A 16,942-nucleotide genomic window follows, 5' to 3' on the forward strand; every position below is an offset into this window, starting at 1 on the left:
TATCTCTTTCTTCAGGTGTCTTTGGAGACATCTCTTTAGAAAGGTGGTTACCATGTCTCACTGGTAACAATCCTCTCTTGGAATCAAGCATGTTAAACCTCTTTAACACCTTTTCCAAGTATAGACTTTGGGATAAACCAATTATTCTTTTCGCTCTATCTCTATAGATGCGAATCCCAAGAATATAAGTTGCCTCCCCTAAGTCTTTCATGGAGAATGTATTTGACAACCATACCTTTATAGTTGTCAACATACCTGTGTCATTACCCATCAACAATATGTCATCCACATATAAGACAAGGAAAGTGATAGCATTGTCACTAACCTTCTTATATACACATGGCTCATCCTCATTTTTTATAAAACCAAAGGATTTAATGGCTTCATCAAAACGGATGTTCTAACTCCTCGAAGCTTGTTTCAACCCATAAATGGATCGCTTTAGCTTGCATACCTTGGAACCATCTTGGGATACAAATCCCCTAGGTTGTTCCATGAAAATGTTTTCTTCAATATATCTATTGAGAAAAGATATTTTGACATCCATCTGCCAAATCTCATGATCATAGTATGCAGCTATTGCTAATAAAATCCTAATTGATTTAAGCATGGCAACAGGTGAGAAAGTCTCCTCATAGTCGATTCCTTGCCTTTGGCGAAACCCTTTTGCTACTAGCCTTGCCTTATAGGTCTCTACCTTTCCATCAGAACCAATTTTCTTCTTGAAAACCCATTTGTTCCCTATAAGTACAATACCTTCAGGTGGGTCAACAAGATCCCAAACTTGATTCTTATACATGGAATCAATCTCGGATTTCATAACATTAATCCATTTTGAAGAGTCTATATCTGATATAGCTTCTTCATAGGTAAGTGGATCATCTCCATGATCTACTTCTTCATGAGTAGACAACTCTTGTTCTTCTTCATGAAGAAAACCATATCTCACTGGTGGGTCAGATACCCTGGTTGTTCTATGAGGAACAACTGTAGATGTTTCATCAACGGGTATAGGTTGACTAGATGGATCTATATCCATCTGATCTGTTGGTTTGTCAGAATTCTCCAATTCTAACTCTATTTGCCTTCCTTTGCCTCCTTCTTGAGCAAACTTTTGTTCAAGAAATGTGGCATCTCTACTTATCACAACCTTTTGTGAAGTAGGTAAATAAAAATAATATCCAAAACTATCTTTTGGATATCCAACAAATCGACCTTTTCTCGATCCGTCTCCAATTTATCGTTGTTCACTTTTTGATATAAGCTGGACAACCCCAAATCTTAACATGCTTAAGACTTGGTTTTCTTCCATGCCATATCTCATAAGGTATGGAAGAAACTGATTTTGATGGAATCCTATTCAGAATATACAAAGCTGATTCTAATGCATATCCCCAAAAGAAGATTGGCATATCAGTATAGCTCATCATACTACGTACCATATCTAATAGGGTACGATTTCTCCTTTCAGATACACCATTCAGTTGTGGCATTCCTGGAGGAGTCAGCTGAGAAACAATGCCATGCTCTCTCAAGTATTCATCAAATTCAGTACTCAAATATTCACCTCCACCATCTGATCGAAGAGCTTTAATACTCTTTCCTGTTTGATTTTCTATTGCAGATTTAAATTCCTTAAACTTTTCAAAGGATTCATGTTTGTATTTCATCAAATACAAATACCCAAATCTTGATTTATCATCAGTAAAGGTAATAAAATAATGAAAGCCCCCTCTAGCCATTTCCTTAAATGGACCATATACATTACTATATATTAGCTCCAAAATATTTTCAGTTCTTAGCCCTTGTCCAACAAAGGGTGATCTAGTCATTTTGCCCTGAAGGCAAGATTCAAAAGTTGGAGTAGGCTCAAAGCCCAATGAGGATAGAATCCCCATTTTCTCCAGTTTTGCAATCCTATCTTCTGCAACATGACATAGCCTTAAGTGCCAAATATATTTTGAACTTGAGTTGGTTTTCACCATGGCATTGCATTCTTTTAGATCACTTGAATTCAATTTGTGTTTGTCATTATTATCCAAATAATAAAGACCATCATTCATAAAACCCGAACCAACATATTTATTTCCAAAATAAATATTGCAAACATCATCTGTGAACTGAAATTCATAGCCATTTCTAGTCAAACTAGATATAGAAATGATGTTCTTAAAAGCATCAGGTACATATAAAATATTATTCAAACACAAAACATGTCCAAACATGTAAAAAGATTTAGATCCTATGGCTAAAGCTTCAACAGTTGAGCCATTGCCAATCCAGACTCTAATATCTTGAGAACGCAAGTCGCCATCGCTTTGCTAGTTCCCGCATATCATTAGAAATGTGAGAACTGCACCAGATCTAAAACCCAAGTCAGAGATGAACTATGACTATCATCGAATCTAAATAACAAGATATGGACATACCTTCCAAGGTGTATCCTTCTTGTCCTTTAGAGAAGCAAGATACTCAGGCGGTTCCTTTTCCAAAGGCCCATCCTTTTGGCGGTGGAAATACTTTCCTTGCCTCCATCGCCTTTAGTCTTCCTTTTCTGCTTAGCTATTTTCTTGAAGGACCAGAACTGAGGTTTCTTTTTCTTATTGCCCTTCTTCTTGTTGGACTTTCCAGCATAAGAAGATGCAACCAAAGCTACCTCTTTTCCTTTATTGCCTGGCATATTCTTTTGGGCAATAATCAGCATGTTGAGTAAACCAGCTAAGGTGCATTCCTGTTTAGTTATATGGAAATTTGTCACAAAATTCCCAAAATACTCAAGAAGGGACTGAAGGATCAAATCCGTTTGTAGTTGGAAATCCATGTTGAAGTCAAGATGTTCCAACTGCTCAATCAGCCGAATCATCTTATGGACATGATCCCCAACATTCTGTCCCTCAGACATCCTCATACGGAATAGCTGTCTAGATATCTCATACCTAACATTCCTGCTGTGCTCATCATATAACTCTTGTAGGTGAAGGAGGATCTCACTCGCACTCTGCATGTTCTCATGTTGCTTCTGTAACTCATTACTCATGGAAGCAAGCATGTAACACTTAGCTCTCATATCATGCTCCTTTCACTTGTCCAAAGTTTCATGTTCCTCTTGTGTGGCCTCTGGAGGTAAGGGACCAGGAACATTTGAATCTAGAACATATCCTATATGTTCAAGGTTCAGGACAAGTTTCAAATTTCTTAGCCAATCAGACAGATTAGGTCCTGTCAACCTATTGTGATCAAGTATGCTTGTAAGGATATTGAATGGTGGTGGTTGTTTTGTGCTCATGTTTATTAGAAAATTAACTGCAGAAAATAACCAGATTAATTAGTAAATGTATCATGTAATTAACCAAAATGATTATGGTCTTTTAATCAAATTGGTCCTCCCATTAACTTAGCGAATTCTACACTTCCAAAGTAGAAAACGGAAATCCTAGTTGGATGGATTTCTAGTGGGTGATTGAATTCTTATAATTCTATTGATCATCCTCAGGTACATCCATTATTGGAATTACAATAAACTATAAGTGAGCAACTCCTTGCCCATCACATCTCATGTGAGGTTCAATCCTTTACCTAGGCCCTAATGCTCAAAATCTCAGGTACATCCATTATTGACTTATCTTGCATTAGTTAAGTTGATCCCATTGAGCCAGTAATTATGCAAATAATTTTAATGTCCTCAGGTACATCCAATATTGGCCACCAAACTATTTACATATTTACAACATCTCATGCTTAACAATTATTCTTAAAAAAATCTCTTAAATTAATTGCATCTTATGCAACTATTTAAAATTTCTTAAAATAATTGCCCCAATGGAGGGCCTATGTTATAATTACTTTAATTATAGCATTTCCAACTTAATCATTTGTTTGGAAGATTTTATGGTAATTCTAATTACTATTAAGGTCTCACTTTGCACATTATCCAATTAGCATGCATATATCATATAATAGCATACATTCCCATATATCTCATGCATTCATGGATAAGCAGTAAATATGGTATGATCATGGACTTTGTAAGGGATTCAATTCTGAGCCGCCAAGAATTGAATCAGGGCATTCCTAGGTGCATTTCATTCATTCATTCATTTTACAAGAGTTGCTGAAGGAGTACATAATCAACACTTGATCTTGAATTCCTCCCACTGGTCCCACCAATACTCTTGACCTCCTTGAACTTCTTGCAATCCAATATTACATAGTAATCCTTGGCATACCAAGGCGAATTTACAAGAACTTAAATAAATGAAATTACAACCCAAAAATTATTACAAACTTAATAATACATGCCCAAAATAAATTAAAATAAATAAATTAATTTACAATCCCAAAGAAACATAAAAGAAATAAATCCAATCACATTGGTCTTTTATAGTCCATGATCATCCATCATGCATATCACTATTTAACAATTAAATAAAACATACATACTTAAATTAAATTGAATATCTCATATTCAACTTAAAAATCAAGATTTGAATATGATTCAAATAAATTTAAAAATTCAGATTTGAATCTCATTCAAACAAATTTAAAAATTCAGATTTGAATCACATTAAAACAACTTTAAAAATTCAGATTTGAATCACATTCAAACTTTTTTAAAAAAATCATATTTGAATCACATTCAAATATTTTTTAAAAAATCAGATCTGAATTTTATTCAATCAATTTTAAAAAATCAGATTTAAATATGATTCAAACAACTTTAAAAATTCAGATTTGAATCACATTCAAACAATTTTTAAAATTCTGATTTGAATCATAATTTAATTGTGTGATTAAAATTCTAATTAAACAATTTAATTAGTCATAGGATGAGCTTTTAGATCATACAACAATTATAAATTAAAAAGCAAACCTTGCGCCACCTTGAAGAACCTTTGTTGCCGCCACCAATGGTGGCTTCACCATGTGTGTCGCCACACATCCATTGCAACCAGCAATGGATCAATCATCTCATGATCAAATCACACAATTAAATCATATAATCAACAATCTAAATGGCAAATATAGTAGCTCTGATACCAATTGAAGGAACGGAAGCGTGAAAAACACAAGTTTATACCATTGAATTCAAAAATTTTCACCTAGGGTCACATGCATCATGCAAGATTTATTTTTATCTATTTGATTTCAATGATAAACAACATATTAAAACTCTTTTAATATGTTTTTGGATCTCTATTTGCCATTTAAGATTTTAAAATTAATCAGATTAATTTTAGAACTCTAGATTAAATCAAGAACGATTACACTAATCTCTTAATGCACTGCAGCGTGTCTGCGCCTTTGAGATTCGTCTTCAGGACACCAGATGTTGTCCCTCTAGCTTGTCCACACCAAGAACACCTATGGCAGCCCTTGAACAACTTCTAAAGCTTTTTCTATTAATTAGAAATTCAAGTTCTACCTTTTAAGAGATTAGAGATGTAAACAGGACACTAGAAACAATTTCTAGTGTTCTTAATTCAAGAGATTGATGGCCAATCTCTTTGAATTGATGAGAGATGAAGAAGAATAGATGAAAAGCCTCAAAGTGGCGTGACAAAGGAGAGGAGTGGCTGCTGGTTGCTTTTCTTTTTCATAACAACACTTAAATAGCTAGGTTAACACATTAAACCCTTGCCACATGTCACCCTTTGATTAGCTCTAGGTTTAAGTGACCCAATCACATTGTGCCAAGTGTCAAACCTATATTTAATCTTGATTTTAATCATCTTACATGATTAGAAAAAAATATTTGGCAAGCTTATGTGTAATCCCATGTGTCACCATCTCATGGTGCCACGTGTCACACTGTGAAATGACCAAAATGCCCCTATGTCTTAATTTTGAGTTCTCAACCCAAAATAATTATTTCTCTTCTTCTAATTAATTTATATCAAATATAAATTAATTAATTAATCTCTATTGATTAATTTCTCATTAATTAAATTCATATTTAAACACTTTAAATATAAATTTAACTTATATTATACATCCAATAATCTAGATTTGATTTCAAGTCATGCTAGGGACTTTGCAATTTAATTGCAAACCAAACCTATTTAATTAATCAATTAAACTCTTTAATTAATTAATTAAATCATATTTAAATAGGTGATAACTTGTGTATGTGTGTGACTTACTAGGCTCATCACTAATTGGCAATGAGACATGATATCAACTCTTAATATCATCAGAACTCTTTCTTACCATAAATGATTTCTCTAAATCATTTTATAAACCTCATAGACCATGGTTAACACCTAGCATAGCATGCCATGGCCACCCAATTAGTAATAAGGTTTACCTTAAATGAACCTATAATCATATGTTATCATGCACTAGAATCTCTCTGTTACAAAATCCCAACTCAAGCTAGAGTCATGGTTTATATCAAACTCCATTTGCTATGAATATTATGTTCTCTTTTAATTCCAGTTCTTGATTAAAAAGATTTTTCTCATCCGAAACTCTTTTCTGAATAAATCTATCTGTCCTGGCCAGGAACTTGAAACATCAAGAACAATTAAATGAACATAGGATTTTATCTCTATTTACTTAGAGGAACAGATTACATCTTGATCAACACCTACCTCCATATATAAGTATCAAACTCAAACTACCTATATACAAGATAATTGTGTTATCTCAGGTCTAAAGATTATATGTACTGATATGATTTATGACAAAACATTGACAAGAGTAAACTCCATGTGCTTGTCATAAGTGTCACTGGTTCGGCCTACTTATCATTTATAAGTGCCTATCATGTTTGTCATATGGCATGAGACTCACCATTCCATCTTATTTATATCTCATATAAATAACTTGGTAACAAACATGAATACAATCTTTCTGGATAAGTCATGTCCTTATTATGAAGTATCCTCGATTGTGAACCTATTTATGATACTTTGTGCTAGAAATATTGTCACTCATGTTCTTAACAACTTAAAAATAATATTTCTAACAAAATATTAATGAACCTTTTCTATTACACATAAATATATTATGTAAACGGAAAAGTGAAAATGCCTTTTATTAATAAAAATATGTACAAGATACATACTAAATGATATGCTCTAGGGCATACTACTAACATTTATGGTATTACTCTTACCAATTTTCTTATCATTAACACTGACTCATATTCATCAGAGTGCCTATCTCACTCTCTAATCATAAATTAAAACTCTAATCCCTCATTCATTCCTCACTGCGCTAGAACCCATTTTAAATCCCCAATTCTTCATCGCCTCTGGTTTACCATCTATGGCTCGCACCAAACGAAAAACCCCTGCTACTGCTGCCTCGCCGTCCTCTTCTTCATCTAAAGAACTCCCTATTGCCGCATTAAAGAAGAAATTAAAGGAAAAGAAGAAAATACCAGAAACTGAATCCACCAGTGTATCCTCCGACTCATCTAAGGAAGTCGAACCTGCTGTGATGGCACCAGAAAAAAAAAGGGGAGGAAAATGCATGGGATTGATATTCAAAGCAAAAAGGGTGCTGCAAAATCATCGGGCTTTATTATTGACAAAGTGCTTCTCGACTGTAAGTTCATTAAATGGGATAATTTTGATCAGGTTGATTTTCAATTTAAGGAACTTTTTGCATTTCAAGAATGGTTGAATGTTTGTGAATGCATTGATGTTTACTACCCTAGACTAGTTCAAGAATTCTATAGAACTTTAAAAATAATTGATGAAGAAGACAGATTTGAGCTCTCTTTGAATGACAGAGTATATGATATTTCTGTTGAGTTGATTGCTAAAGCCTTAAAATTGCCAAATGATGGAAATAGAATCTCTGCTCATAGAGATGTTGCTAGAGTTCCAGGTTTTAATCTGATTGAATTTGAAAGTGAAGTTTTTCCTGCTAACACTGCCACTAGTGAAAAATCCACTAGCACTAAAGCCTTTCAGCACATTAAGATTATTCACCATATGGTGAATTATATATTTTGTTCTAAATCTGGCAGCTATGGATATTTGAGTTACTTGGATATGTGCATCATGTGGCATATTGTTAACAGAGTAAGAATGAATTTGGCATATCAGATTTTCAAGAATATGTGTGAAGCTTATGGGATTGGTAAATTACCCTATGCACACCTCTTAACTACCTTGTTTAGAGAGTTGGATATAAATGTCTCTAAGGAGAGTTCTAGGGCAAATTTTATTATGCTTAGATAAATTTATTCTTATACTGATGGAAGAAAGAAACGTTTTGAAAAAGGTGGATCTTCTAAAGCTAAAGTTGATTCAGATTCCCAAAGTGAAATTATGAGTGAGCTTCAAGGGCTAAGAGCTTTCATTAATGAGAAATTCAATATAACAAATCAGTCTATTAAACTTCTGAGAAAATTTGTGGATATTATTGATTACAAAGTAAGTCACTTACTTACTCAAAATGAGAAGTTAAAGAAACAGATTGCAGATCTTAAGCAGGCACAGGAAACTGAATCTGCAACCAAAGTTGAGACTGATGTACCTGCAGGTGACCCTTTTACTCATGATGCTCATATTTTTGATCATGGTAATGTTGAGTGCAAAGGTACTGGGCTTGGTGAGTCTACTACTGCTGTAGAACATGAAAGGGAACAGGTTGTAGAACCTGCAGTTGAACCTGTTATTGAGCATGTTAGTGAACAGGTTGTAGAACCTGTAGTTGAGCCTACACAGAAGAAGGAAGACTCTCTAAAGGATCAGCAGGAGAGTGCTCCACCTAAACCTTCTGCAGCTAAAACACCTCAGGCTAAGAAAAGCAGAAAAAGAGTTAAGTCTACGGTGTTCAATCCATACCAGACTCTGGCTGATGCCCTTCAAACCCCATTTGATGAGGATGAACTACAGGAGCATGAGCCTTTGGCTGACCAAGTTTCTCAGCCACCTACTGCTAAACCCTCCAGAAAGAAGATGATGCCTTCCAAAACTATTAAAAGGAGTAAAAGACTCAATGTTTAGAAAATGATCTGCATTTTTAGTTTACTAGTATGTTTACTACTGTTGTTGAATGCTTTTTCAGTTTGCTACTGTTTACTTTACTGATTTTCAGTTTGTGCTAACTTGATTTTTTTTTTTTATTAATGTCTTCTGTTTCCTTTTTGGCTGATGACAAAAAGGGGGAGAATGGATGTGTGCTTTTTTTTTGGGAGAATGGATGTGTGTTTTTGTTTTGGGAAATTAGATGTGTACTTATACTTTGAAAATGGAAGTATGTTTATGTGCAAACTATTAAGTTTAACATTTTGTATATTGAAATTGTGAATATCTTATGAACATGCTTTGTAGCATAAATTCAGGGGGAGTTTTGTATAGCTGATAATACTTTTATTTTTTTTGAACTTGTGTGCATATATTTAGGGGGAGTATTTTCCACATACTAACTTGCTTGGATATACATAAACTTACGCACACTTTTATTTATTCTTGATTGATGATTCAATTGAGTTTTGTCATCATCAAAAAGGGGGAGATTATTAACCCCGTGTAGCTCAAAATGAGTATTGATTTTGATGATAACAAAACTCAAATAGAATCTATCTAACTAAATTGTAAGTGATGTGTAGATTCTTCCTCTTATTCATGAAGAATCTTTAAAGTTGTATTTAAGGAGGAAGAACACTCAAAGGCATCTCAAGATGAATCCAAGATGAGAATGAACAAGATTATGAAAGCTAAAACTCAAAGTAAAGGTATGAAAGTCATAGAGTTAGGAATTGAGTCATAGAACTTGTGTAAAAACAATAGATGAAAGTTTAGTCAAATGGAGCTCAAAATTATTTTTTCTTTCAAATGCTTTATAAAATTTTCTCTCATCATGACCTTGGATATTGCTATTGGAATATATATTTTTCTTAAGGTCTAAATTAGATTTTTAAATATTACAATTTGAAACAGGCATCTGGTAAATTAGTTTGCTAACTTGTTTGCTAAAATATTAGTTTGCTAAAACATTAGTTTGCTAACTAGTTTACTACTGTCACCAAAATTTCATTAGTTTGCTAAATAATCAGAGTTGCTCAACTTTGTATAAAAAGACAAAATAACGGCTATTTTGCCTAGAACAGAGTGTATAATGTTCCAAAAAGGTTTCAAATGTTTTAAAATGATTTGGGACTATAAATACACATTCTTTACTTCATTCTACACTTGATGAAAGCTTACAATTGCACTCCAATCTTGATTTTTTATTTATTGCTTTCATTCAAAAGCTTTAAAGTGTTTGAGCTACTATTGGCAAATCAACTCATCTCTTCTTTATAGTTTGATTTGTATTGAGTGAGAGTGAGTGTTAAAATATTAAATTGCATTTAACAGAGGTTGTACAAGCACCTATTGAAGTTTGAGAGTGTGAGTGCTTTAGATAGCACTTGTTAAGGGTTCAAGCTACCTTGATAAAAGCTTGGTGTTGAAAAAATTGTAAAGGGCTTTTGGTCTCTTGCCTTTAAAAGAGCAAATAGTGGAGAGAAGACTCAAAGAGGGTTCTTTGAGAGAGTGGATGTAGGCTCGTTAAGCCGAACCACTATAAAAATTATTGTGTTTGATTTCTCTAACCTTAATCTCTTTACTTTTGTGTAATTTAATTTCTATGCATGATATTGAATGTTGATTGAATAGATTGAGTTGATGTACTTGAAGATATATTGAGTAAGTTGAGAAATTAGTTGAATATTTTGTGATCCATGTTATGTCAAAAATTGCTATAATTATTGATTGAAACTTGATTTGCAATTTAGGAACACATTATTGAAACACATATCACTTTCACTATATATAAAGGAGCACCTAGTTAAACAAAACCAAAATTTTTCATTATGCTTCAAGCAAGGGCCAAAAAATTATTTAAGTCCAATTCACCCCCCCCTGGACTATTTTGAGACAACAATTATGTATTTTGAAAATTTTATATTAAAATAGTTCATTTGAATTTTTATTATGTAGAATCATTGGAAAGTAAAATCAATGTGTTTATATTTCTATTTTACCCTCATTATAAGGAAACAATTAAATTTAAATAGAAATATTTTGAATTTTTATTAAAAAGATTTTATTAAATGAATTAAATTATCTCAAAATTATATTACTTTTGATATAAATTTATTTTTTTAAAATATTATTTTTTAAAAAAAATTGAATCCTAATACAACTTTAAACTTTTCAAACACACCCTATTAGTTTGATCATTAAAATTATATATATATATATATATATATATATATATATATATATATATATATATATATATATATATATAAAAGAATAACTATGTTAGAGTATCAAGATACCACATTGATACTCTAACATAGTTATTCTTTAAAAAAAAATAGTAGGAAGAACTATGTGGTTAAAAATCACGAACTCAGACAAGTTCAAACTAAAATGAGATTAACACTTCACAAAAATATGCTAAAAAAAAAAAAAAAAACTTCACAAAAATAAGGTGTCGACTGTTGATGCTATGCACAGGCTAAAATATGCATCCATATTAAAATCAAGGCACTCAAATTAAGCCTATAACATATAACGGATATCATTCATTGGAGGCATTGTAATTTTCCTGCAAAAATGGGGGGGAAAAAATCCTTATTCAACTTCCCTTTCTTGTCACCGATGCAAAAATTTCTTCACATATTATTATTACAGGTATACACCAAAACAAATTCAAACAATTAAAGTATTAATTGGTGCTGTCTCTGTTGTCCCCAGGAGATGCAGATGCACTCTTAGGAGAAGCGAAAGGCAATGAAGGTGGCAGAAACATCAAATTTCCAGCTTGAGAATTTGCTGAAGTCGTTTGGTTCAAGTAGCTTGTTGCACATGCAATATTATTGCCTTTAGGTGTTGGTAATGATGAGTTACCACTAGCCACAGGAAAGTGTTCACCCCACTTCAACTTCTGGGCAAAGTTATCCCCTCCGCCCAGATTTTCACCACCACTGCCAATGATAGACATGAAAGCTGCTGCTAGAGCTGATTGGAAATTAGGGTCTGCGGTGATCGCCTTGGTTGCGGCAGCTATAGTATCCGGTAATGGCTGCTGAGGAGTTGATGCGGTTTTCTTCTGCATGTAGGGTTGACAATGGCTATTTTCCATGGGTGGTCTACCACTTGAGGTTAAAGTTCCTAGTTGGTTCCTGTTGTAAGGTTGTGACGCACTACCATAGCTGAGGAGCCCATTGCCCCAGGGCATCGCTTTAGATTCGGCAGAGCTGAAGTTAAGACCGGTGGGAGTGGATTTTAGAATTGGAGAATTATTGGAATAAAATCTATTGAATTGAGATGAAGATGCATTTGCAGTTAGGTCGAGAGTGATTGTAGGGTGCGAAGGTGAAGCTGAAAGTGAAGAGTTGTGCAAGTAGAATTGCTTCGAATTTGAGTTATCGGATAGATAAAAGTTTAGTCCATGAAGGCCAGCAGCAGTGGTGCTGGAAGGGTTGGGGACGGTTCGAGAACTAGATGATGATGACCCAGACAACAGCATGGAAGCAGCAGCAGAAGTGGTGGAAGCCATAGCCGTGGCGGCAAGAGGAAGTTTGTGGTTGTGTGTTCCTTCATAGGTGGTGACTAATATGGACAAATCCTCAGCACATCTTTGAACCTAAAATGTACATCCAAGATTTAAAGAATTAATCAGTGATCATGGCTTAAAATCCAAAGTATTAAAGAAAGATGATGAGTTGCGGTAATTACCTGTTTCCTTACTGGGCAAGATGGTGCAACAGTGCAACGATAGTATGCTCGCGGGCATGGGTTCCCTTTTGAAATTTTCTGTCCATATTTCCTCCATTGGCATCCGTCATTCATCTGGACCCGTATAAACAAAAAATTTTAGTCCTTGGATGTAAGATCATCGATCAACTTAAGCATTTTGGATTGATTAATCTATCTATCTATCTATCTATATATATATATATTATACTAACCGTTGGGGTATCACATCTTGCTCTCACACAAACCCTAGCTTTCTTGAGAGGGTTCTGTTGTATAACTTCATTGTCTCCTCCACCTGGCATTGTTGTCTTGGGAACCTTAGGTGGCGGCCAAGTTTCCGTAGCTTCTTCCTTTGGTTGATCTTCTAAGCTGTTAATAGGGCTTATTGGATTCGCCAAAGGTTCACCATTTGCATTGTGAGATTTGGACGCTTCAAACTGGCAGTCCAGTCCAAGAGACAGATCACCTTCATTATTGGCTGTCTCATCGTCTTTCCCATTACTGTAAGTTTTGCTCTTTCCATCCTTTTTGGATTCACTTGAAAATCTCCCCAGGCTAAGGGAAACAAGCTCGGATTCTTCAACTGCTTGCTGATAGTTATCAACTGAAGAGGTGGATTTCTTTGTTTCTTCTTGTCGGATAATGTCATAGAATTTCACTTGAAGGGCCTGGTAATCCTTCATCACTTGACCCAAGTGCATTTTCAGCCTTTGATTTTCTTCTCTCACCTCTCCCACTTCAGCTCTGGCTGATTCAAGCCAATTATCCTGTGTATTAATATGCAAATGAGAAAACAAGTACCCAAGCTAGCTTATTAAAAGAAAAGCCATTAATAAAGGGAAAGGGTAATTAAAATGTAAATCAAATTTTTTACAATATTAATTCTGAACACAATCATCAGTTAATTGCTGGATTGATGGTTTCATCATGACAACCAAATTTAAAGACATAAAACCAAAATCAAAGAAATTAACAATGAAAATTCCATTATCCAGACGAATATATATGCTTGGCATATTTATAAAATAAAATAAAATTAACACGAGCAAATTAGCTTGTTACCTGTTCCTTTTGGCTGGAAGAAGACGCTTTTGATTCAGACTCCATGGTGGATCTTTCCTTATTATCTGCAACAACTACCTGTTGAAGCATCAAAGTTCAGGGAGCATTAAGAAGAGAGAACAGGAAAACAAATAAAGAATTATATGTGGAAGACTTAAATGACTAGGGTTTGCCTACTCTTTTATCCCGGCGCCCACCTGTCCATATATCAGCCGAAAATGGAAACAGTACAAGATACAAAATCTTTGGATTGTGCAAATAAACAAAGGAATAAACAAAATAATAACAATTAATCAAATTTAATCTTGTGTCTGAAAGTCGTCTTTATGATAACCTATCTTTAGTTAGCACATGATGGTCGGTCAAAAAATCCTACTAATTAATCAAAGGTTTAGACCAAAATTAAACTGTTAGCCACAGCTAAGTCAATTAATATGACTTTTAGACCTGATAATTCATGATTATTGTTTTGGGGGGATCTTGGTATAGTTCTGATCACTGTTCGTTTGGTGGGTGCTCCTACCCCAACCCCTCATTTTCTTGGGCAAAGAAGAAGACAATATGCAGATGTTGATCAGCCATGTCTTAGTGCAATTTTAACATACATATGTCATGGCATATCATATTCATATGTTTTCTTGGAAAATCCCCATACATATATGAAAGATTAGTTACTTTCCACATCTATCCATTAGCCATTCCAAGTTCCAAATAAATGAAGACAAGAAATTCATGATGGTTGCAGATCCCATCAATATTAAATAGGACAGTTATGTTTTAATGCTTATAGTTAGCGTTCACTGCCTGAAATTAATTGAGAGAGCTAAAAGACTTAACAGCTTATCTATTACCTGCTTGGTCAAGCTTAAATCTTTATCATGCTCTGACAAAGATGACTTCAGATCGTCACTATTCTCATGGTATGCCCTTTTGCCTCCAACCTGAAGCATGCACACATACAGATAGATGAGCCAATTAATATATATATTTATGTAAACACTTTGTCATAAATAAAAGAGAAGAACTAATATGTGGATAATATTAATTCCACTAGGTTGTATATATATAGCAATAAAACGAGATCTGCTGTAATAAATCATGAAATAAACCAAATGAAACCTATTTATCTTTTCTTTTCTTTTTCTTGCTATGCAGTCACCAAAATCTTGGGTCCTTGACAATAATTTAGTTTCGGCATAAATTGCACAGATACCTCTCTCCCTTAAAACCCCACAAAACAAGAAGAAGAAGAAGAAGAAGAAGAAGAAGAAGAAGAAGCTTTTTTTTTTTTTTTGATAAATCTATACCTTTGCAAGAACCTCTTCTCTGCAGGCAACTTCATGATGATGATAACCAGCACTAGAATAATCATCAGCCGATTTCTTTTCCTTGGGCAGATCTCCATGACCAGATCTTCTGAAGACATCCTCCATGTATGATCCTTTATTGTTCTCTCAATCTCTTCTTACTTTTTCTTTCAACATCTAAAAAACCTGCTTTTCTTATATATAGAGAGCATGCAGTATTTGACTCGTTTTAAAGAAATTCAAACTCACAAAACAGACATACACAAACCCAAAAATAAGAAAAAAGAAAAAAAAAAGTCGACACCTCAATCAAATTGCAGTAAAGAAACAGTAGTATGCATACTTTTAATATTAAACTAAGAAAACTAGAAGAAATCAACTTCAACGATTATTAAGACGACAAGAAAATAATAATAATAATAATAATAAATGGAGAGGTTTAAGCCGCAATGCTCGGACCCCACCTACTGGTGGTGTAAGGAGGCATGAAACTTCCGTGCTACAAAAATCGCAAAGGGATTGGGCTAATTATTAGAAAAATGCTTTTTTTCTCTGGAGAAATGAGTTCTCTTTATAGTTTCACATAATTATGACATAGGCACAACTAGTGCACCCAATAAATTCTCAGAAATTGGTTGAGGGTTGAAGGTTTGGCCAGGTTTCGTGTTACCTCAGGTGACCGGAGTTTCTTCGCAAAGGTTAGGTAAGATAAAGTGTAAGGGTTTGTAAGGAAGGGAAATTTGAGGTCAAACTCAAACGTGAGTGGGACAGAATGGGTGTTATTTATTGGTCCATGCAATTGACCTTCATTAAACTTGCTCGGCGGATTGATTGGTAAGTGTGTGTATCTAAAAGCAAGCGCGGGTGTGGGATATATATTCTTTTCTTAATCAACATTTCCTAAAATAAATATATATAAGGTGATAAATACATCTTATAATTAAAATAAACTTGGGCTGAAGCTCAAAGATTTAAGAGAATGTTTGGATGGAGCGTATACTAGATTTTTTTAAAATAATATAAGGTTTTTTTTTAAAGATAAATATAAATCAACATATTACATTTTTTGAATAGAATTGATTATTCATATAAAAATAATATAAATAATTTAAAAAATCTGATAGTATTTATAAAGTATGTAAATTGGTCAACAGACAAATTGCGCGTTTCACTCTTTAATTCTATTGTCTACTTACGAACCCTATCAGATGATCTCCAAATTTAGATATTCTATTGAAAGAAGCATATGCACATTAGTGGAGTACTCTTATCTGAAAAAAAAAAAATCTTAATAATAAAAATACATAAAAACTCCATTAAAGAACAGAAAAAAAAAAAACTCCACACAAACTCTTCTACCTAAAAGAATATATTTGAAGATTTATTCACTCAAAATTTATCAACAATAATAGATATAAGGAAATGTACCTAAATCTATTCCAAATGAACACAAATCAGGGAATTATTAGAAGAAAAAATAAAGAAAACTAAAAAAAAAAAAAGAGGAGTTACCACTGGTAGAAGATCAAAAAAGAAAAAGATAAAATATAAGAAAAATGGATGAAAAGAAGAACGTAGTTAAATTCGGAGAGAGTGTCGGTCAAATTATAATCAATTCATTTTAATTCGAGTTTATATAAGTGATTAGATTGCTTTACACATCAAAATGATTAGCCAAGTCAATGTTGCAACCAAACCAATTATATATTACCCTTTTTACTTCATATTATTTCAAGGTGGGATTCCAACACTCCCCCCTCAAGGGCAATTACATGGTTGTCACTTGACAATTAGTTTGTATTTTTTATTTTTAACCAAATACGGGCTCAATTATACAGCTTTATGGGCGGCTGAAACCCA

The 16,942-nt window shown here is 33.7% G+C and overlaps 1 protein-coding gene across 1 annotated transcript; it reads right to left on the reverse strand.

The window, feature by feature from the left end:
* Positions 1–11,450: 11,450 nt before the first annotated feature.
* LOC131171944 (WRKY transcription factor 72B-like) lies at positions 11,451–15,608 on the reverse strand. Its single transcript, XM_058132457.1, has 6 exons — positions 15,083–15,608; positions 14,627–14,716; positions 13,776–13,853; positions 12,926–13,480; positions 12,693–12,806; positions 11,451–12,600 (listed from the first exon to the last, which is right to left on the reverse strand). The coding sequence occupies exons 1-6, from the start codon at positions 15,206–15,208 to the stop codon at positions 11,680–11,682; spliced, it is 1,884 nt and encodes a 627-aa protein (XP_057988440.1). The 5' UTR covers positions 15,209–15,608; the 3' UTR covers positions 11,451–11,679.
* Positions 15,609–16,942: the final 1,334 nt, after the last annotated feature.

This window comes from Hevea brasiliensis, chromosome 13 (genome assembly GCF_030052815.1).
Source record: "Hevea brasiliensis isolate MT/VB/25A 57/8 chromosome 13, ASM3005281v1, whole genome shotgun sequence".
NCBI lineage: Eukaryota > Viridiplantae > Streptophyta > Magnoliopsida > Malpighiales > Euphorbiaceae > Hevea > Hevea brasiliensis.